Source organism: Sturnus vulgaris, chromosome 27 (assembly GCF_052056855.1).
Source record: "Sturnus vulgaris isolate bStuVul1 chromosome 27, bStuVul1.hap1, whole genome shotgun sequence".
Classification (NCBI taxonomy): domain Eukaryota; kingdom Metazoa; phylum Chordata; class Aves; order Passeriformes; family Sturnidae; genus Sturnus; species Sturnus vulgaris.
The window spans coordinates 2,148,523-2,171,412 of record NC_142269.1 but is presented as its reverse complement, the minus strand read 5'-3'; the positions used below and the strand labels follow the sequence as shown (position 1 = coordinate 2,171,412).

Here is a 22,890-nt window from a genome sequence, read left to right as displayed (position 1 = left end):
TTCCTGTCCACTCAAGATTTATTGTTCAAGTCCAAAGACAAAGTAGTTGGACACTCACACACACAGCAGTGGCTTGAGGGGGAGGCGTGGCCCCAGAGTCGGAGCGGGGCTGAAAGTGGTGCTGGGTCAGCACCTGGGAGTGCAGGAGCTCAGCACAGCAAACAGGCACCTGGGAGTGCAGGAGTACAGGAGCTCAGCACAGCAAACAGGCACCTGGGAATGCAGGAGCTCAGCACAGGGCACCTCACAGCAAACAGGCACCCAGAGCATGCTGCAGCACAGAGCCCAGGCACACCCGCTCCTCGCAGCCCCTCCTTCCCCTCAGTTCACAGGATTAGTGTTCTCCTTCCCCAGTGGGAAACACCATCAGAAAAAAGGCTGGAGCAGCAGGAATGAGCCCTTTGGGGGGAGGAGGAGCTTTCAGGAGGAGCACTGCAGCTCCTGATGGCAGCTGTGTCCAGCGGGCAGTGACCCCAGCGCAGCCCCAGCTCCCCCTGCTTGTGCCGCAGCAGCTTCAGAGCTTCACCCTGGCAACAGCCATGGAAGTACCAGTCCACGTTCACCCCACAGAACATCGAGGAGCGCCATTTCCCACCTATCTGGAGTCTTCAAACTGTGTTAGGGGTGTGGTTTGCTGCTGCTGAGGCCAATGCTCCTGCCCAGGCCGTGTTTCCCTCGCTCACAGTGATGCAGTCACATCACTGCAGCTCATCTGTTTCACACATCTCACTCTCTGCTGCAGCCCAGCACTGCCCCGTGCTGAGCTCAGCCCCAATCCTGCTCCCCCAGCCCAGGCCGAGCAGGGCCAGCGTTGGCCTCAGCAGCAAACACAGGGATTTTCAAATACGTTTTTCCAGGCTTGTGTAAATGAATCCATGTGTGCTCCAGGACAGCTCCTGGCAGGACGGGCTCAATTCAAACCACGGCCAGTGCAGGGGCTGTTCCTACACCATGCTCTGCTCCCAGGTGGTCAGAAGTAAAAATGGATCAATTTAACAACACGGACATAATCACTTCACCCTTCTTTGGTACAGACACTGGCCACGAGCACCGACTGGGACACTGACACCACAAGCACAGGTCACACCGAGTCTAGGAGCTGCTCAGAGATTCTGTTCTGCTATGTAACAAAACAAACCAAAAAAAAAGGAAAATAAAGGCAACACTTCCCAAGAGCTGCTCCCAGCCATGTGCCTGGAATTCTTGCTGCTTTTACAACACACACTGTATTCAGAATTAATTTTATCCTTTGAGAGTCCAACTGGAAATCACCAGCTACCGCTTCCGCTCGCCTTTCTGTGTTCGCTTCTTCTCCTTCTCCTTCCGCTCCTGCTTGGCCAGCTTGTCCTTCTCCCTCTGCAGTTTATCCTGCTCTTTCTTCTTCTGGAACTCATCCCGCAGCAGCTCCCTCTCCAGTTTCCTGGCATTCAGGACATCCTCCACGTTGGTGTTTCTGAACAGCGCTGGGGTGGGCTAAGGGCCACAATGCTCTGGCTGACGTCATGAGAGATGGTGCCTGCGGCACATGGGAAGTTTGTTCCACCTCCCCCCTCACCTTCTGACTCCCTGCTTCTTCACCAGTCAGGTGAGGAATTGGGAATGAGGAATGCAGACAGAAAGGAGAAGGAATCTCTGATTGCTATTCCAGAAAGAAAAATCAGGTTGAAAAAACACCCAGCCCTAGAGAAGGAAGGTCTGGAGCACAAGTCTGATGAGTGGTAGAAGGAGCTGGGGGGCCTCAGCCTGGAGAAAAGGAGGCTCAGGGGGGACCTTCAGGCTCTGCACAACTCCCTGACAGGAGGGGACAGCTGGGTGGGGGTCAGGCTCTGCTCCCAGGGAACATGGACAGGACAAGAGGAAACAGCCACAAGTTATGCCAGGAGAGGTTTAGGTGGGATACTGGAAAAAACTACTTCAGGGAAAGGGTGGTCAGGCATTGGCACAAGTTACCCAGGGTGGAGTCCCATCCCTGAAGGATTTAAAAGCTGTGCAGATGTGGCACTTGGGAACAGGGGTCAGTGGTGGCCTTGGCAGTGATAGGGGAATGGTTGGACTCAATCTCAGAGGGCTTTTCCAACCTTATGATTCTTTGTTTCTTTCCTAGAAAAATGAGGTTGCCTTCTAGTTCTTAAGACTGATGTGTAAAAATATCTGTCAAACCTCTACAAACCTGAAAGGAAGCAAACACACAGGTACAGCCTAGAGTGGGTTCACTGCAGCTGTGTGTGACGTGTCTGAACACATATATACATATACATAGGTGTATGTGCAGACAGACAGGTACATACATGTCCCTAATTCAGAGACAAGAATAATCTACATTTCATATTTAATTATGTGATAAAACCTGCTTCCATCCTAAATTTGCCAACTGGAGCTCAAGGACAGTCCCAATTCTGAGACAGACATGGGCCCCTTGGTCCTGCCCCCTGAGTGTTCAGCTGCACCATGGCCTGCCAGGCTTCATTCCTGACATGATTCCCCTGTCTGGACACCAGTTAACATGAACCTGATGTTCTGGGAGCATTATCCTTATCAATAAGCATGTTCTATGAAGCTGCAAGAAGGTGGAAGAGGGAGAGAGGAGAGGAGAAGAAAATGAATGGCAGGGTTGGTGTGAGTGCTGGGCACTGAGCAGACATGTCACTGTCACTGTGAGCAAGGTCAGGGTACACAGAGAAAAACCAATCCCCAAGCTTAAAGATGGCCCTAAAGAACCAGGGAGACCAGCACAGGGAGAGAAGGATGGGAAACTCACCATGGAGGCTGCCTGCCTGACAAACAGCCTGAGTCACCAGGAATTCAAAGGATACATTTTTCTGATCCGATATTTACTGCTGTCGTCAATCCATCCTGTTCATCCCCACCAGTGAGAGAATTAAGGAAACACAGACATCAATAATGAACTTGTGCCTCTCCACAGCCACACTTCACTCAAATAAGAGCCTTATAAAGCCAGCAAGAAGCAGCTGGACTCTCACAGACCAGGTATGCACAGCTCCCACCCTGAGCTCCTGCTGCTCCAGGGCCAGATGTGGTTGCCTACGATTCACTCAGCTGGGCAGGGAAGAGCTTGTTCTTCAGGACCACAAAGAGTTAACTTCTAACCCTCCCACTCCACACACTCTCTCTGTAAAGGATTATTTCAGCAGATTTCTCCTGGGAAAGCAAGAGAGAAACTCAGCACCAGCTGCTGAGGGACGGAGGCATTCACTGTTCTCCTGCCACACACCTGGGCTTTGCAAAGTGTCACAGCCACGTGCTGTGGGGACAAAGACCCTCCCCAAACAAGGAGCTTCCATGCTCTGTCCAAGGCAGTTATTTTATCCTGAAGGAAGACTGCAAAGCTTCCCCAGCTCTCCCCCCCAGGCCCTGCAGAGCTGGGAAGGTGCTGTTGTTGTTTGAGGAGGTTTAGGACAGGTGCTGTCCCTCCCAGCCCCAAGCAGTGCACAAAAGGATATTCCTCCTCGTCGGTCACGTTGGCATACTGGGCCAGGAGTGCAGCCTTCCTCTGCTTCTCCTCCTGGGACACCTCCCTGGGCTTCACCACTATCCTGGCCTGCTTCTCCATCATGCTGGTGATGGCCTGGACCTCATCTGGCAGGAGAGGAGTGACAGTGTCAGCCTAGGCCACAGCCATGGTGTCACTCACTGCCTCCTCCCTCTGCAGGGACATTGTCCTGGGGGAAATGCACCCACCCAGAGGGACATGTCTCACTCAAAAACACCCCCCAAGCTTTTCCCAAGGGCACCAGTGGTGCTGTCAAAGCTGCTTTGGGGAATTCCAGCTGGGATCTGGGAGAGATGGAGCTGCTGAGGAGCCAGCACGGGGCCAGCATGGGGCTGACACCCTGACTGACACCAGCTTTGAGAGGGAATTCCCTGTGCTGCACCCAGCCACCACCAGACACTGTTATTCCTGGAGTCAGGGAAGTTTTACAATGAAACTGGAATCAATCAGGCTCTGGCTAATGAAAATCCATTTGACTCCAAATCACATTCTCTTCTACTTCAAAGCAGTTTAATAAGTTTATTTAAGGATGTACTTAACCCTCATCAAAGATAAATTCTGCAAACCTGAAATGAGGAATCAGTTCATGCTCTCCCTTTCTTTCCAACCAAGAGAAACCAACAACTGATTTACCTTTCAACACTGAAATTCCCATTTCCTAAAATGACATCTGGGTTTTGACACCATTTTTTTTTTTTTTTTAGTTTGTTAATCACTTATCCTCAGGACTCTGTTATTCACACTTCAGTGGGGATTTATCCTTTTATGGAGCCCCAGTGAAATAATTTCACCCTGGAATTCTATGAACTCACACACACTGTGCTGCCTTTTTATAACAAGAAAAATCCCTGTGGGTGAGCACTGGCAGGAGCAGGAGCCCAGCAGCAGCTCCAGCAATCCCAGTCACTCGTGCCCAGGAGGAATTTATTTTATTTAATGCATGGAACAGCATTAACTTCTCCCTCTCCCCAGCCAAAGGCAAGGTCAGGCCAAGAACAGACTTCCAGGATTTTTGGGGAAAGCCACTGAGCTGCTGCATGTTGGAGCTACTGTGTCCATGCAGGGGGTGAGGGAGAGGGGATGCTGGGGCTGATCCTGGACTTGCTGCCAGAGCCATTCCTGGGTAACAGCGGGCATTGACAATGTGCTGTCTGTACCCAGAGGCAACAAGAAAATGCAAAGCAAACAAAAAGCAGGATTTAGACCAAAGGGATGTTCCAATGTCAGGTCTCTTGTCAGGTCTGTGCCACTGCAATGTCACAAATCCTCCCAGCACACAGCTCCACTGCATGCAGAGCCTGCACAGGGACCAGGACAAATGTTGGATCCCAAAAACCTGGGATCTTTGACCTCTCTGTGCTGTCTAGCACTGACCCCCTGTAGAACACTGCTTTTGACCTGAGGCCTTGGAGAAGGCTCCAAATTTGAGTGATGGAGTTAAAATCACGGGTGTGTGGTTATATAGAAGTGTGTGCTTTCACACGGTGAAGGGGTTTAAATTTGAGGTTTTATAATACAGTAATAGGTATGGGACAAGATGGAGGGGTTTGGGTGTTGTCTCTTCTCTGTGTTCTTCCTTCATGATTTCAGGCAGTAATTTTTGGTTGGACAGTCAGTGCTGCACTGAGGGTCACAGGAGTTTGGTTATTGGGTCAAAAGTATAAATACTATAGGTGTTTGTTCTTTATTGGACTGTTTAGCTTTAAGAGACCTTGTAACCAGCTGGATTCAGATGCATTCTGCTCACTTTTAGCTGGTAGCTGGAAGTGTTGCAGAACTCTCTGTACTTTAGATAAGATTTAATAAACAACTGAGCCCAAACACAAGATAATTCATCTTCTTCATGTTTTTAATCCTGGCTCTGAGTGAAGACAGAAGAAACTGCAGACAAGCCACTAATTAAGTGGTGCAAATACCACATTTACAGACAAACCTCTGCAGTGAACAAGGACAAGATGAGGTCTTGGCTCCCAGCTGAGGACAAGGGATGGGTTCAGGGAGGTGACACAGGGACAGTGGGGCTGGGGAAGGAGCAGTGACAGTTTAGCAGCAGCCTCACAGAGCTTCCTCCAACAAGCATTTATGGGAAAGAAGGAGAGTTGTAAGGGGAAATGTTGGAAGAGGAAATCCAGACACGTGAGTGGGGTGAGCAGCAGCAGGAGGGACAGCCCAGCTCTGCACGGGGGCAGCTGCAGTTGTACAAAGCAGCTGCTTTCCAGACTGGCATGGACAGAAACAGCACAGGTTTCTATACCATAACAGCTGCAGAGCCAGCACTAAACAGAGACAGCCCTGGATGTGCTGGGAAAGGTTTCTGAAAAAAACACAGAATGGTTTGGGCTGGATCTTAATGACCATTTCATCAGAAAAAATAATCCTATAGGAAAAAAACAAAAAACAAACAAAAAAAAAAAACCACCAAAACCACACAAAAAACCAACAAAAACCCCCAAAAAAACCAGAAAAAAACAACCAAGCAACCACCACAAGAAAACCCAATGCCAAACTCAAAAAAACAGAAAGCCAAAAACCCACAAACAAGAAAGCAAAAAAAAAAATCCCCACTTTTCCCCTGCAGGATGATGAACCCAAAGAGCAGCAAATGCTGGGGCAGCCCAAAGTGAAGCTGCTCATCCCCATGGCAGCTGAAAGAGTAACTGAGCAGCAATGGAATGAGGGGCAGGTCACACCTGCAGCCCTGGGGCAGCGTTGGTTTAAGTCCTACCAGGGCAGCTCCCATTGAGGTGAGGCCACCCCACACTGAGGACCAGGGCACAGCACCCCAAGGCACAGTACTCTACCTTCTTTCTCCTCTTTGGCATCAACGACCTGGGAGTCAGACCACCTTTCCACAACCTCCCTGCACACATCAGTCAAGAGATCTTCTTCCTAGGAAGGGAAAAGAGACATCTCACACTTGGAACAGAACTGGCTGCTTCAAACAAGCACCAGTCAGACAGGAAGAGCAGCAGCTACAAAGGATCTGCATGCCCAGCAGTCAGCTCAGGAACACAGCTTTTCACCCCAAATCTGCCTGTCAGACACACACAGGACTCTGGTTTCCCTGGGGTGACACAATCACACTGTGTCTGGTCCCTGTGCTCTGACACACGTGGGTTTCACAAGGGTGCCTGTGCATGTGCCACAGCCCTGCCCAGCCCCAGGAGGCCATCAGGGATCTTTGCTCCCAAAGCTCCTGCCCTGCATCCTCTCTGTTTCTGAGCCAAGGCCACAGGGAAGTGACTCAGTGCCACCTCCATGCCAAGCTCAATAAAGGGAATAAATGACATGGGATAAATCATAGGTCAGGGCCAGGGCAGAGCTGAAACCACTGTGGTGGTACTGACAGACCATCACCTCCCACCTGCAGGGACACTTCCTTAGAAGTGGCAGTGACACATCCCCAGCTGCAGCAGGGGCTCCTCCAGGAGAATCTCTGCTCCAGGGCTGCAGGGGCACTGCTGCCTCACCATGGTCTTCCCCACACAATCTCAGGGGAATCTCAGTGCCTGGAGCAGCTCCTGCCCCTCCTTCTCCACAGACCCTGCAGAGCTGCTCCTCTCACAGCTTCTCCCTCCTCTCTCCTGCTCTGCTTCTGCAGGTGGTTTTTTCCCTGCTTAAATTTGTCACTGAAAGGTGTTGAATGTCTTGGAGCTGACTGGCATTTGCTCCATGGAACGTGGGAGCCAAACACCATTGACAGGGGTCACAGAGCTCAGGGGCCACCACCAAATATTTCCAAACAAACAAGAAATTATGTTGGTTTGGCGTTCAGTACATACAGAGAAAAATCAAACATGGAAAATACAAGTGAGGTGGATTCTGTCTGGTTTAAAGAGAAAAACCGGACAGAAATAGAACTCGGTTTTAAGTTTCTTGATTAGACATGGTGACATCTGAATAAACTCACTAGTGCAAGACATGAATAGGACTGAGGAGCCATGGACATGACAGCAGATGTCACCTTATTTTAATAAGATTTCTGAAATACAAGCAAGTGAACAAAAAAAATCTTCTATAATTTATGTATGGAACAAGGAGAAAAGACTTGGCAAGAAACCCCCCAAATCCACCAAATAAAACACTGTTTCAAAAGTCAATACAGAAATAAGCACAGAGTCTAAAAATAAAGAAAAAAAGAAATTATAAAAGAACAGACTACAAAGACTAATTAGAAAGTCTGAAGGTTCAAGAGACAAAAATGTTTTACAAGAACGGCAGAAAAATCAAGCAGAGCCAGAAACTGCAAACAAGGCTGAACTGAGCTGTGGCTGTGGCACAAAAGGAAAAGGAAAAGGCTGTGGTGTGACTGGGGCAGTGACTCGAGGGACATGGGAACCCCACAGCTCCTCAGTCCTGGCAGCAGCACCACAGGAGGGATCTCAGCACTGAGCAGAAAAGGGGAAACAGCAGAAAACCTGAATACCAGGAAAGGGGAATATCAGTGGCAGGCCCAACCAGCACTGCTCAGACAGGACACACTCTCCAGGCCAGGCACAGTGATGGAGATGGAATGAAGTCTGGTAATTACAGGGAGGTTAATTAACCTCAGCTCCTGCAGAGCAGCACTTTGCAAAGACCTCTGGCTCCATCCCTCAGGATGCACCGTTTGCTTCCCTGGCTCTTTTAGGCTCAAAGCTGCACTGCCACAGTTAAACCAGCTCACTGCTGTGCCCCAGGGTGGGGAGGGGACAGGGACAGCAGGGGAGGGTGCTCTGACTTTCAGGAAACACATCTGGAGTGGCACAGTCAGTGTACAGAAGGAATGGTGTCATACCTGTGGTAAGAAAACGCTGATTGTGCCCACCCAGTGCCTGTGGGCTTTGTGCTCCCACACTGGTATTTTGTGAGGAAATCAGTGACAACCACTGAGCAGACAGTTCCCAACACCAGCACTACTCATTATTTAACATTTTACACTATGAAACATCCATTTATGAAAAATCCCAAGATACAGACACTGTAAAAATCATACAAGAAGGATTATCCAAGAGAAATCCCTCCCTGCAGTCTCCTGGCTCCCAGGAATGTGGCAGGAGCAGACAAGCCCTGCCCACCCTCCAAGCTCACCCACGGCTGCTCCTGTCCGTCCCAGCCCGATCTGATTCCTGACAGACAGCGCGTGTGTGAGGCACGGGAGCACGGCCCAGCACACTCCTGCCAGAGAGTTTTCCATTAAAAGTCACCTCTCGAAGCCCAGCTGGCGCTGCCAGGCAGCCCGGCTTGAGCTGAACCCAAACAAAGGGGATCCCTGTGCTCCCCACGAACAGCCCCTTCCACAGCCAGAGCTTCCATCAGCCCCGAGCCTGGCACAAAACCCTTCCCCAGCCAACAACAACCCCAAACAAGCACCCCGCAAGGGTTGCGGGTGAGGGCAAAAAAAAGCCCTAGGAGGTGGTGTTCCCCCAGTGAGGGGGTAACCACTCCGGGAAAGGAGTGATGTACCCCGGGAAGGGGTGATGTACCCCGGGAAGGGGGTCATGTACCCCGGGAAGGGGTGATGTACCCCGGGAAGGGGTGATGTACCCCGGGAAGGGGGTCATGTACCCCGGGAAGGGGTGATGTAGCCCGGGTCCCGCGGAGCCGCCCCGCCCGTGCTCCCTGCCGGACACACAGAGACCCCGGCCCATGGAGGCCGCAGCTCCCGTCGCCTTGTGGGCTGCAGGGGAGCCCCGGAGGGAGCATGGTGCTCATCGGCGCGGGACGGACGGCGAGATCCCGCTCGCCCGGGGGCCGCGGAGAGACCCCCGCCCCTCACCAGGCAGGCGGCCAGGACGGCCCGCAGCGCCTCCAGCCGCTCCTCGTCGCTCTCCTCCTCCCGCAGCAGCCCTTCTATGTAGGCGCCGTACACAGCGCGGTCCAGCCCCAGCGCGTCCAGCCGCGCTGCGAGCCAGGCCGGGAAGGGCGGCGGGTCCGGGACCATCATGGGGGCCGCGATCGGCATCGGGGCCGCGCCCGCCCCGCCGGGCGCCGCCATCTTGGGCCTTCAGAAGTGGGGGACGGCGGCCGCGGAGGGACAAACTTGTGGCGCCGGCGGGAGCGGCCGGGGTCGGTGCGGCCGTGCCCGGACGGGAGCGGCGGGACCGGGCGGGCGGCCCGGTGTGCTCGGTGCGCCCCGTGTGCCCCCTGCGCCACCTGCGCCCTTGGCACAGCTCCTCGCTCCCCGGAGAGCGCTTTCGCGGGGAGCGGCGCGTCCCTGCACGGCCGCCGTGCGGGGCGGGGCGGGCGGCGGAATTTAAACGCGGCCAAGCGGCGGGCTCCCGGCGGCTCCGAGCCCCGGGCACGGCCATGGCCGGCACGGCCTCCCCTCGGCCCCTCCGCGGACAGTCCTTCTACCTGGACCTGCCGAGCGGCCGCAGCGCCCGAGACCTGGCGGAGGCCATCGGGCGGCTCGGGGGGGTGAGCGCGGGCCGGGGCTGAGGGAGGCGGGAGGCGCCGGGACCGCGGGGTCACTGCCGGAGGAGGGGGTCTGGGGGTGTCTTGGGGGGACCTCGGCCTTTTTCTGTCTCTGCTCATTTTAAAACGTTTCCTGATTCTCTTACTTTTCCGGTGAGCCTCCCCGGGTACCCTGGCAGCCCTGGGGGTGCTGGAGGCCGCCCCCATCCCCGCGCTCTGCCCCTGGGGGTCCCGCACAGCCCCGGCTCGGGCCCAGCCTTTCCCCCCAACACTCCGGGTGCTTCCCTGCATTCCCAGGACCAGCCTTTCCCCCCAACACTCCGGGTGCTTCCCTGCATTCCCAGGACCAGCCTTTCCCCCCAACACTCCGGGTGCTTCCCGGCTGCCTGGTCCAGCCGGTGCTGGTGACCGCCACGGGCATGGTGACCATGGAGCTCCCCGGCCATGGGGGTGCTCCCAGCCAGGGGTGATGGTCACTTCGTCCTGGGAGCAATTCCCAGGGCTGGGAACCGACTGCCACTCACAGGGCACCTCCCAGAGGTCGTAACTGCTTGTTCGGGGATGGGTGCCCCATTTATCACCCGTGAGAAATGGTTTTCTGGCCAGGGCCACACTTTCCCTAATTTTTTAGGGAAGTTGTGAGACTCCCAAATGGAATTCAACATAGAGTAAAGTAGGGAAATGCCAACCAAGGTTCTCATCCTGGAACTGTGTGCTTTCCTCATGGTTTTCTCAGAAAAGCCATCTGGACATTTTCCCTGGGAAGCTGTTATTTGGGTGGATCCCTATGGCATCCTTCATGGCCTCCAGGCTTCCTTGCTGGTGATATTCCTCACCAATTCCTTATATCCTATCACAAGACCTTTCAAAAAGTAACCTCACCTCAGTCCCTCAAGCTGGAGCTGAGCTTGGGATTGTACCTGGTTGTTCATCTTTCAGTCTCCTTATTCCTCTTGTGCACAGTTTGGTTCTAACAGTTGTTACCATTTGTTTTCAAGCTCTTTAATCTCTCCGAGGTGGTCATCTCATGTAACCTCAAAACTTAAATCCTACAATATACACACAGGTGTAAAATCTTTTAACTCTTGCTGATGCTGTATCCCTTCAGCCCTGATCAGGTGTTGACTGCACAGACATGTGGGGAAGGTGACTTGCAGTGTTTTCCCTTTCAGGACCTTTGTCCTGAACTTGCTGGTTTCTCTCTGCCCTCCCCTGGATGTGCCACCCGTACCTGGGACATCTCTTTCCTGCTGGGCATCCTCAAGTCTGAGAACCTCATGGTCCCAGCAGACAGTACACAGCTGCTGTGTTACTTGGAAATAATTTTAGACTTTGACTGACTGTTCTGGTTTCTATCAAACACCATCCTGGCCCTCCCTCTCTGAAATGAGGTCCACTGGCAGTGGAGCTCTCTTTCCTCTTGGTTCTGTAGAGATACTGAGCTACACCACAGCCACTGTCTGTACTGGCAGCAATTTGGCAGCAGTATCCAAGGCCAGGTCCTGTGTGTGGTTCAGGTCACAGGTAAGGCCATCCTGTGGCCTTGGGCTTACGTGTGGCACCTTGAACTTGGCATGGGGCTGGTGCCACTCTGGAGTGTTATTTGGATGGGGACGTTGTGATTTCCTCTCTTCTGTGCTTGCAGCATAGCCTGCAGTGACCGTTGTGGCACTTCACACCCACTTCGTGGTTTGGGACTCTCCACCTACAGGAGCAGAGCCAGCCGCTTCAGCAGCGATTTTGGGCTGCCCAGATCTTTATCTTCCTGAGGGCTTCACACCTGAGCCCTGTGACCCTCAGATTCTGGGAAGCCAAATCATTACTGCCTTACCATTAGTGTCCCAACTTTTGGGTTTCCACCTCTTTCTTGGCCTGTTAGCTCCTGTACAAAGGTGTATGTGTGTGTTTCATCTCTGGTCCCCTCCTGCCTTGTTCTTTGTGGAGCTGCTTGCCCAATTGTTTGCTTTCTCCTTTATTTTTCTAAAACTTGTTATGTTCTCCTGAGGACAGAGCTCCTCCAGGCTGACCCATGATGTCCAGGGCCTTTTCCTCAGATGCTAAGGTTTTTTTGAAAACACTGTGTGAGGAGTAGGTGGTGGTGACAGAGTTGTGGATCTGAAGTTCTGGTGCCTATTTGCAGTGACTCTCTAGGGCATCACAGGATGTCCTCCTTTTGGAGAGGCAGTATGGAATGAAAGAAGGAATGTGATTGCTTCCAGCAGCCCCTCACTGTGTGGGGGTTGAGCCAGGGACAGAAGTTTTGTTTAGCAGGGCTCTGTCAGCTCAGGGTCAGACACGTGCAGAGCTGCTCTGTTCTGTCTCTCTGCAGGTGACCGAAAGCTTCCTCAGCAAAGAAATCACCTGTGTGGTGTCCAGCAACAGAGAGGCCAAGCGGGGCCAGGCCAGGACTCGGGAGGAGAAGCAGAGCAGCCCAGCTGCAGAAGGAACAAAACCCACGAGCTCCAAAGGGAACCCAGCCAGACCTCGCCAGAAGCCACCATACACTGTAAGAGCTACAAAGGGGTCTGCAGGGTAGAATCTGGGGCCGGTTTTGGAAAGTGAAGATGTTCCTGTTCTGAGCAAATATTCTGTGTGGGTTTTTTTTCCCTGCTCTATTCCTGTTTCCCTGGCTGTTCCTATTCATACTCTTGTTCCTTGTCTGCCATCATTGTCTACTGAAATGTTCATGTCACAGCTTTGGGCTGTAATCAAGGAAATCTGCTGGAATGGCAGAGGAGGTAGAGGCCTTGGCTGACTTCCTGAGGGAACAGGCAGAGGTGCGGTAAGAAAAGCCAGAGAAATGTAGACCAGAGAAAACCACTGCAGTCTCTGGGTACTCACAGACTCAGGGCAAGGCATCTGTACCCTGGGAGGAGATCCATGAGGGCCTCCTGCAGGAAGGGGCTTCCTCTGGTCCCAGTTGCCTGTTGGAGCTGGACTTTCTGCTCACAAATGCTTGTGGCCAAACTCCAGCATCCTTCCTTGAATGCAGTGTCTGCTGGAAGCTGTGACTGGGGAAAGGCAGCTGGCCCTGTCTGGGCCTGGGGAATCTGCCAGCTGGAGCTGAACCACCTGAGCTGCAGGGGTTTGTCCCAGTTTTTGTCCCCTGTCCTGGCTCCCAGCACTGTCCCTTGTCTTACAAAGAGCTGAACCAATCTGCTGAGATCATTGGCTTGAAAATAAGGCTCCATTTCCAGGATGTTCCTAACCCTGGCCAGCATGTTGGGATGCCTGGAGAACAGGAGGCTCAGGGGGGACCTGATTTGTCTGCAACTCCCTGACAGATGGGGTTTGGTCACTTATCCTGGGTAACAAGTGACAGGACAAGAGGAAACAGCCTCACGTTGTGCTAGGCAGGTTTAGATTGGATGTTAGGGAAAGCTCCTTCATGGAAAGGGCTGTCCAACCCTGGCACAGCTGCCCAGGACAGTGGTGGAGTCCCCATCCCTGGAGGGATTTAAAAAAACTGTGTGGGTGTGGCATTTGGGGACAGGGGTCAATGGTGACCTTGGCCATGCTGGAGAAGGGCTGCACTTGATGACCTTACAGGGCTTTTTCAGCCAGATGAATTCCATGATGTAGCAGGCACTTTCCAAGCTAAATTGCTGCTCACTCTGGAGCCTTCATTTCCCTGCTGGTCAATAATTCCAAGCCTTGGCTGATGCTGCTGCTGGTGCAGTTGAGTGGTCCTCCCTGCAGTTTGCATTCCCTGGACAGGCTCTCTGTGCTGGCAGAGGTGAGCCCAGCAGAGTGTGGGGATCCCCAGGGATTTTCTGCCCAGCTCTTTGCCATGAGCTGCTCACGTCTCCTCTCTCCACAGGCGCTGCTGAGCCGGGGGAAGGAACTGCTGCACAAGGCCATGAAGAACCAGGTGAGCAGCCTTGGACGGGCTCTGCTGGGGCTGGGTGTGCTCAGAGTTCTGCTGAGCAGAGCAGAACCAGTGCCAGCCTTCCTGCAGAGCCCCTGCCCTGCTGACAGAGCAGATCCTGAGGCTGGGAAAGGCACAAAGCAGTTGCTTGTGGCCTGCAGAATGTTGTGTAGTGCTCCTGGTCACTGCTCTTTATGAAGCCATGTCATCCAGTGTTGTACCTCTAAGGCCTGTCCCAGCCATCTGGGTACTCAACACAAGAGAATTATTAACACAAGGCCTGTTGGTAGATGAATTTTTAGCCTAAGAAGAACTAAAGCAATGTAGCTGGGGCAAAAGGCTCCCCTGCAGTCCTTTCCCTGAGGTCACAAGTGGCCTGAGATAAATCTCAGTGCCCACAGGGATTACACATTTGCCCAAGATGCTGCTGTTAATTTGGGCTGGATAAAGCAAGAGTTCGATCCTTTACTGCTGTGCCCTGATTTTTATAACAGCCGTGCAGTGCTCTGTCAGTTGGGCAGCAGGAAGGGCCCTGAGCTCAGTTTAGAGCTGCACGTGGCTGTGCTTTGAGCTGTGCTTTGCCAAACCTCTCTGTACAGGACACCTGCAGTGGCAGCAGCATCCTCGCCAACGCTCGCCTGTGGGGAGTCCAGATCCTGCATGTGGATGGTATCCTTCTCTGTGGGGTGCAAGGAGGCTGCTGGCAGTGAGGCATTTTGGAGACAGGTGGAGCAGAAGTGATGTAAGGAAAGTAGAACAGAAGGAAGAAATTGCAAGCAAATATCCTGGAGTGATGCCATCCTGGCCGAGGCCAGGTCTGCCCTCAAACCAGATTTGTGTGTACAGAACGTGCCACTGTCACATTTGCAACAGCAAACACAAGGTACATTGTAATGTACTGAAGGTGGAACACTAGGAATGTCAGTATCTTGGTCAGTACATCAATTTGTTCCAAAAAGACCCTTTTTGCTAATTAACCTGGAAGTATGATCGTGGCAAGGGCAGGATTTGGTCAGGATTAATTAGGAAGTGCTGGTGTTTGAGGACCTGTTCTGGAAGGCACCTCCTGTCCCCATGATGGATGGGGAGGGGGTGATGGGAAAGACAAATGGTGGAACTCTGGTACTAATAATAGGTCTGGAGTAAAAGGTTCTGAGTGTCTGATGACAGTGACATACAGCTGTGGCTGAGCCTGTCTGGATCATGTCCCTGGGCTGTGTTTGGCCTCTGGGGCTGCCAGAGCTCAGGCTCTGCTCTGTGTGCTGCAGAGCTCCTGCCAGTGTCTCCTTCCTGCAGAGCCCCAGCAGCCTCCAGCTCTGCTAGAGAGCAAATGGGGGGCTGTCCCTCCAAATGTTCTCTTGGCTTCATCTTGGACAATTCCCTGGGGATGATGCTCTGCCAGGGGCTGCAGGCTCTGGCTTTTGCTGGTGCCACGGGGGGTGTGCTGCAGTCTGAGGGGAGAGCTCCCTTCCCTGCCTGAGCTTTGGCTCTTTGACATCCCACCTGCACAGAAATGTTGTCCTATGCCCAGCAGCTGCTGCGAGCCATCTCAGGAACAAGGAAGCAGTGCCAGAAGACAGAGGTAACAATTTCACTGCAGCCAATTTCAGGAGTTCAGGGCTCCTGGGCAGCTTTGAACAGTTCTTGCAGCAACTTCAGTGCCAGTGGGCCAGTCAGAGGGGTGCTGGATCCAGTCTTGTGCTTGTGTTGGTGATGCAGATGAAGAAAATTCAAAGAATTTTTCCTTTTATAAAGCTGGGGGTAAATCCAGATGAGAATGAGGCAGCTGTATAGCACTGCTAATGCTGGCTTTGACCCTAAGGGGCTAAGGGTCATGGCTTAAGTTGCCATGCCCCAGGTGGCAACTCAGCCTCACACAGCCACCCTCTGGGATCTCCCTGGGGTGGGGAGAGAACTGGGAGAGAAAAAGTGAGAAAGCTCATGAATTGAGATAAAGATGGTTTAGTAGGGAAAGCAAAAACCACACACACGGGCAAAGCAAAGTAAGATGATGATGTGGCTGGTACACTGGCTTACCAAAGGATTGGCTAATGGATTGGAGAGGTCAGGGGGAAGGTGCAATGTAAGGACAGGGCGTGGCAGCCTTTATGTTCTATTTCAACTAAAAAAAAAATTAAAAATTTTTATTCCAACTAAAATAAAAAAATATCTAATTTTCCTTGGGTAACTTGGGAGACAAAATGAGGGGAGGTAGTCTGGGTGGTACAGGAGCTCTGAAGTGGTGGGTGAGGCTGCTGCTGCTCTGGGACCAGTAACTGCAGCTCTGCTTGTGCTGCTCCCATGCTGAATATGTCCCTTTTTTCTCTAGGTGAAATGCCCTGCTTCCAGATCCAAAATTCACAAAGGTAGGCCTGGAAGTTGTGCTGCTGTTTATGCTCAGATGTGGAGCTGCTTGGAGAAGCCTCATTTAGAATTTGAAATACATCAAAACCTTTGACAATCCCAAAATATGCCAACTCTTTAGGCAGTTCCCCTTGAATGGGTTCTATTACTCCTTGGTGGAGTCTGGCTGCAGCCTCCCAGGGCAGCTGAGGACCTTTGATTTCACACTGTGTTTAAAAATCCTAAAAACCCTTTGCTGCCAGCTCCCAGAATCCCAAGGCACCTGAGAACAGTGCTGCTGCACATTGAATCCAGCAGCTTAAAGGAGATTTTGAGGAATAAATGCATCCTGCAGAGAAGAGCGTGTTCCTCCCAGCCCACTCACTTCTGTTGGGCTGAGATGTGCTGCTGAGACACCGATCTGGGGATGGCACTTCCCAGGGAGGAGGGAGGGGGAGCAGCCAGGTTCTCATCTGCAATTAGACAAGAGCCAATTGTGGTGCTGAAATTGGCACTGCTGACGTCAGCTGATCTGTGCCTTGTTTGACTCCAGCATTGGAGAGTGAGTGCTCGGGAATGGTTTGGAGCAGACTCCAACCTGGATTGTGTGTGAGACACTTGGGAGTTATTTCCCACTTTGGGGTGGGGGAAGGTGCTGAAGGAAGGCTCAAGAAGCTGTTGGATGTGGCAGATGGAGCCTGCAAGCTCTGAGATGCGGGCACACTCTGAGCCTGGCCTGGCTGGGCAGTGGCATCAGAGCCATTTGGCCCTGGTAGGATTGCTCAGGACCTGCACACCCATCTGAGGTGGATCTGGGGCTTGCACGTGGCCTCTGGCTCAGAAGTGCTGAGCATTTGGCAGTGTTTACATGGGAAAAACTTGATCTTGTACTGAAATAGCTTCAGTGATGTAGCAGCACATTTGAGGCAAGCAGAGGGTGAGGCTGGTGAGGACAGGTGGGCTCAGCCTTTCTGGGGAAGGAGGGTGAAATATCTTTGGAAAAAATAGCATTGAGTGCCAGGATCACAAGAAAACAAAACTCCTCGCCCTTCAGAGGCCATGAGGGAGGCAGGAGAGGCTTGGTTTCAGGGTCAGGCAGATGCCCTGTGGGAACACCTCGGTGTTTATTTGTTTCTTAGCCAGATCAGGACTCAGGTTTCCAAGGTGAACGTAATGTGAGTGGAACGTACCTGCAGGACAGGAGGGACCTTGGAACCTCCCCCTCCCATCCTGGCTCTGAAAACCTTTTCCCTCAATGCACTGCTGAGACTCTTTTGCTCTCTTCATCTATTTTATGCCTCCATAAGGAAGCAAAGCTGCTGTTTGCCCTCCTCAGGAACTGAGCAGAGGCCAGATACTGCTCTCGAGTAGTGTCCTGCTGCCAGGCTTGGCTGGGCAGCACCTTGGTTTGTCTCCAGCATCTCTTGCTGCTTTGACATCACCATCCTGGCCAGAGGCAGGGTGAAGAGCCAGGTTCTGCACTTGAGGCAGGGTGAATGAGGGAGAGGTGCTGGAATTTGTTGCAGAGCTCTGAGCCAGGGCAGCAGCCATTGCAGTTCCCGAGTTCCCTTCTCATATCCATTGGCACATTGTGGGGGGTTTGTGTGACAATTCTTGGGTTTGGAGTCAGAAGGCTCGGGGTTAGGCCAGTGGCTTTAAGACTGGGGAGGCATTGAAGATGTGAGGGGATGGCTGAATACTCTAAAAGGTGGACATGTCCCATGGTTGGGCTGTCTGGGGTTTGGTCACTCCACTGCACACTTGGGGCCAGGGCTGTTGAAGATCACCTAAAGAGCCGTTTTGGTTGTGCTTAGCCACCACTTGATATTCACCAGTGCCAGAAGTTCTGATGTGCAGTGCAGTGCACTCAGCTCTGGAGCCCAGTTCTGTTGGGGAGTGAGTGACTAAGTAGGGAATTTGGCCAGGAAAACTAACAAGGTTTCTCTCTGGCAGGAAAATTGAAGCCCCCTTTTCTCAAAGTTGAAGACCAGAGCAGGTAAATTCTAAATATCCTACTCTAAAACCTTGGGATCTCTCCTTTACTGGTTTCATTCCCAGGGACTGTTGTGCCCATGAGGCAGAGTCTGGCTTCTGTGCAGACCCTGTTCCACACTGGGAAGTTGACTCTCTCCTAGAGGGAGGCAGATGGAGTATAGAGAAACAATCCAGGTGTCTTGTGTGTCAGGGAGAAAAGAGGTGTTAAACGAGACTTGACAGCAGTTTGCTTCCTTGCTCAGTTTCCGTGTGTGATCCTCAGCAGGTCACTTAATCCACCCAAGCTCTCGGCAGTGAGGAGTGAGATTGAAGCACAGGAGGTCAGGGCCTGTAACGTGATGACAGCCTTGGGCACAGGGGACCTGATCCCTGTGGTGTTTCTGAGGAGTCTGTAACTCTACCAGCATCCACAGGGCCAATTAATTATTCCGAAGGCAACATTTAAGGCATCTCAATTAAGAGTCAAACATTGGGGTTTACATGCTGGATGCAATGAAATGTGAGGGGAGAGATGTGGCCTGGGAATCAAAACCCTCCTGTGCTGTGGGGTGGCTGGAAATAGTGCACTGCTCTGCCCTGGGGTAAAAGGTGGAATTTGGGCTGAGCAGGCAAACTTGCCTTCTGCCCAAAACATGCCCCATTGGGACTGTTACTGGGAACTGGGTTTAACGCTTTCAGTGAGAAATGGGAACTCTGGCACAGCCACAGGAGAGCACTGAGCAGCATCTCACCATAAATGAGGTGGCACCTTGAGCCCTTCCAGGAGGGAGTTATGGACAACTCTGAAGCCTTGCCAGCACTGCCATGAGTCTGATGTCCTGATCTGCTGCTTTCAGGCAATTCCGGCCCTTCCATCACCAGTTCCAAAGCTTTCCTGACCTCAACTTCTTGGCACCCAAAAGCTCCAGCCCGTTTGAGCCCCTGAAAAGCCTCTCCAATTCCTGCCAAGCCAGGTAGGCTGTAGCTCCTTCTGTGCAAGTGTTTAACCCCTCTCCTGCTCACTGCTGGTTCCTGGGATCTGGGAACCACCTGCCCTTGGCCGTGGGCACCAGGAGTCCTGTGCTGGGTCCCTGGTGGCCCTGCCAGGCAGGGTGACCCCGGTGCTGTCCCTTGCAGGGGTGCTGAGGGTTGTGCCCTGCACAGCACACACATCACCGTGCCCAGGAAAAGGAGGGGTTTTTGTGAGTGCTGCCAGGAGACCTTTGAAGAGCTGCAGAAGGTAAAGGTTCCCCTGGGACCTGGTTCCTTGCAAGAGTTATGGGGGGCACTCAGAGGCTTTGTTAATCATGTCATGCCTGTTTGTACTATGAACTCCTTTGGGAGGAATTGCTGTATCCAGCAGGGTCTGCCTGTGAAATGGGAACATGGCATATCTGTGTGCCCATGCCAGGTCAGAGCACGGTGGGTTTGAAGGTTGGAGCACAACATGCTCCTCTCTTGGGGTGCAAGAGCCTCAAGGATCATCCTGCCACATGACCCGTAAGGTGAAGAGGCTGTTCCATGGCAGCCATGGGGCACGGGTGGATTGAAAAGGTGGGAGGAAGTTTTTTTTCTCCTGGAAGGTGCCAAGCAAGGGGGCTTTCAGAGCCCAGCTGTTAGTGCCAGACAGTGGTGGTGGGGTCTATTTCCTGCTGCTGGGGAGGCTGTGGGCTGCTCTTGGATCCAGACACAGCTTCCTCATCAGCAGGGAGCAGGGCACTCTGTGTGCTCCCAAACCTGCCAGACATTGCCTCTGTCCCTTTGCCCTCTGGTCTATTAGGCTGTGGGAAGTGCCTGTTACTGCAAATTCCCCTCCTGGCAGAGCTTGAAGTGTTGTTAAATAAAAGGCCTGTGCCACCTTCCAGCATCTCCAGAGCCCCCAGCACCAGCGCTTTGCCCAGGACAGCTCCCAGTACATCCCTGTGGATCGTGTCATCTCCCAGCTCACCAACAGCTTTGAGGAGTGGTCAGCCAGGTAAGTCTGGGAATCTGGGAGCTCCTGGAGCCCAAAGCCAGCAGGTGCTGCATGGCACATTCATGGGATGGATCCCTCTGCCTCAGAGTCGGAGGCTGAAGCAGGACCAACTTGGCACCTGCTGGGCAAAGCTTAGACAAACTGTGGGAGATGTTCCTGCATTCCCATGGGTTTCCTCCTTCAGGGAGCTCCCCATGGACTCCTGCTGCCTCCTAAACTAGAAAGGGCAGCTGAACTCGCCTCTTCTGTCCCTGTGTCTTACTCAAACTCTGCTGCTCTGTACCCGCCCTGTGCCTGGGCACTGGGCTGAGGAGGCTGAGACCTCTTGTGCTGCCCATCTCTGCCAGGAGCAGAGTCATTCTGAGCCTCATCAGGCTAAAAGTGCTTCCCTGCTTCTGAGCAAGGGCTGCAAACACTCTGCACTGCAGGAGAGGCCCTTTCTCCCTGGGGAGGGGGATGTTGCTGGGGCTGGGTGAGCATTAACTGATGGTTCCTCTCAGGGTGCCGTGGTCCTGCCTGGCAGATGAACGTGTAATGCCTCAAGCACGCAGCACTGGAGGAATCGAGCTGCCAGCAGAGCTGGGAAAGGAAGGGGAGCAGCCTGAGCAGGGTGCTGTGGAACTGGTAACAGATCCAGAGCTGGATCATGGCCTGAAGACCAAGGGATGTTCCCCCTGCCTTCCCAGGGACAGGGTCAGAGATGCCAGAGGAGGCTTGTCAAAGCACAGCTCCCTGCAGCTGCCCAAGGCAGCAGGACTCAGCAGGGTCTGTGCTGCCCATGGCACCATGGGGGAGGCTGGGCTGGGGGCTTCAGATTCAGGCTTGGCTCTTGAGCTGGGCTGGGGGCCTCGTACAGCACCCACTCCTGTCAGAGAGGCAATGTTTTCTTCATCTGAACCTCATACACAGGCTGGGTCTGTCAGCCACCCTCCCCAAGCACAGCCTGCCTCCAGGAAGCGCCAGCTGTGCTCCAGACAGAGCTCCCAGGTGGGCAAGAGGCCCAGGCTGGAGCTGGGTTTTGGCCTCTCCCCTGCGGGTGAGCAGACGGAGCCGCTGGGTGGTGGGATGGGGGCACAGGGGGCAGGGCAGGTGTCTGAGCCAGGCCTGCCCCTGGGCACAAAGCTCTCCAAGAGACCTCACGGCTCCCTTGCTTTGGATCTGTGCCTGTGTGAGAGCCCTGGGGACCCTGTATGCCAGCCGGGATCCCCGGGAGCTGTGGCTGCGGGTTTTGATCCTGGGGTTGTCACTGTCAGCGAGCATGGCTGGAGCAGGGACAGATCCCACGGGAAGCAGCGAGGAGAGGACAGTGACAACACACCCAGGCATGGGAACAGGCCTGGTCTGGAGAGCATAGCCAGCAGGACCAGCTGCCCTGCTGGCTGCCTGCCCTGTCCCTCAGTGCCTGTGGCTGAAGGCAGATGTTGCTGCTCACTCCATGTCAGGGCAGCAGAAGAAGCAGCCCCTGGAGCTCCCGACGTCCCCAGGCAGGGCACAGAGCGGGCACAGAGCCCCGGCCTCCTTCCCTCTGCTCCCCAGAGCCCAGAGGCTGCTCACGGCTTCAGCAGGAGCTCCTTGCAGTCAGACTGGGATGTGCAGCTGCTCTCCAGCCCCACGAGTGTCCAGGACCACAGTTTTCCAGCTGTGGATGGGAACTTGGTGCAGCAGACACGGCTCAGTGTGAGGGACAGCGGGTACGAGTCTCAGCTCTGCTCGGTGGTGAAGAAGTCAGAAGTGGCCTGGGCAGGCCAAGAGGACAAGGACTGCAGGAACTGCTGCACAGACACCAGAGGAGCCTCTTTCCCCATGTTTGGGACGTTTGGCAGCTAGAACCACCTCCAGGCTGCTCTCTGGACCCTTTGTGGGAGCTGACAGGGGAGTGGGAGGGATTTACCAAGGCACCCTCTGTGTCAGCACCAGGAGCCACATCCAGGAGTGAGGACAGTGCCAGCAGCCTGGGCAGCTCTCCCGGTGGGAATTGATGGAGATGCAGTGCCTTTGCTGTCCTTGGCTGTGATCTTCCCTTCTCTCTGCTGGCCATGTTTAGAGCCAGCAGCTTCCTCTAAGTCTTCACAGGCTGCTGCCACAGTGGTGCCTCCTCAGGTCTCTCTTCAATGGCAATGTGCTCTTTGCCCTTCCAGAGGGAGAGCAGAGCCTGTTCTTCCTTTCACATGGTCCCCAGAGCTGCAAAGACTTAGGGGAGGAGGGTCATGGGGATGAGATTTGTGCTCCTCGTGTGGTCTGGGGGTTGTCCTTGAATATTTTCAGGTGGTTTTAACTTGCTTGGGGTGTTTCTTTTATGAACTTCTGAATTTTGAAATAAAATGGAGGGATGAGATCCTGCTCTGCCTTCCTGTGTGGGTGGAATGTGTCTGGGGGCAGAAGCAGAGCACTAGGGCTTGGGTGAAGGAAGCTTTGCTGGAAGGGGTCTGTGGGCAATGGGTACCATGATGAAGGGGGGCACAGAGGTTTGTCCAGTCCTGTTGGGGATTTGCCTGAGGCCTGGGGTCAGCAGGCCCTGGGAAGCTGTTGTTACCCAGTGCAGGGGTGGTGCCCTTGGCCTGTGTGACCAGAGCTCCAGGGTGACCCCTGTGAGACTGGGATACCTCCTGGTAGTGAGCTGATCTGGGAGATTAGCAGTTGTCTTTCACCAAGCCTGGCCCTTCCAGGGAGGGGAGAGGCACCCCCAGGTGCTACCTGCCCTCTCCTCATGCTGACCAGTGACTTACACCATGGAGTCCCTGGGCTGGGGGGACTGAAGCAGCTGCTTCATGGCCCCTTGGGGGCCCTGTTGGCTTTGGCTCAGGTGTTCAGGCTGGACATACA

At 53.5% G+C, this 22,890-nt stretch overlaps 2 protein-coding genes across 3 annotated transcripts; one reads left to right on the top strand and one right to left on the bottom strand.

Annotated features, from left to right (window-relative positions):
* CCDC43 (coiled-coil domain containing 43) lies at positions 1–9,507 on the bottom strand. The gene is made up of 5 exons (XM_014884773.2): positions 9,270–9,507; positions 6,313–6,400; positions 3,462–3,597; positions 2,814–2,869; positions 1–1,463 (listed from the first exon to the last, which is right to left on the bottom strand). The coding sequence occupies exons 1-5, from the start codon at positions 9,486–9,488 to the stop codon at positions 1,276–1,278; spliced, it is 687 nt and encodes a 228-aa protein (XP_014740259.1). The 5' UTR covers positions 9,489–9,507; the 3' UTR covers positions 1–1,275.
* A 280-nt stretch (positions 9,508–9,787) lies between these two features.
* DBF4B (DBF4B-CDC7 kinase regulatory subunit) lies at positions 9,788–22,417 on the top strand. Of its 2 annotated transcripts, XM_014884796.2 has the most exons (11): positions 9,788–9,910; positions 12,237–12,413; positions 13,728–13,778; positions 14,375–14,444; positions 15,287–15,357; positions 16,105–16,141; positions 18,072–18,114; positions 18,950–19,066; positions 19,230–19,332; positions 19,958–20,067; positions 20,568–22,417. In XM_014884796.2, exons 1-11 carry the CDS (start codon positions 9,800–9,802, stop codon positions 21,892–21,894), a joined length of 2,217 nt encoding a protein of 738 aa, XP_014740282.2. In that variant the 5' UTR covers positions 9,788–9,799; the 3' UTR covers positions 21,895–22,417. The 2 variants fall into 2 exon arrangements, with proteins under 2 accessions (XP_014740282.2, XP_088035768.1); XM_088179642.1 differs by lacking the exons at positions 14,375–14,444; positions 15,287–15,357.
* Positions 22,418–22,890: the final 473 nt, after the last annotated feature.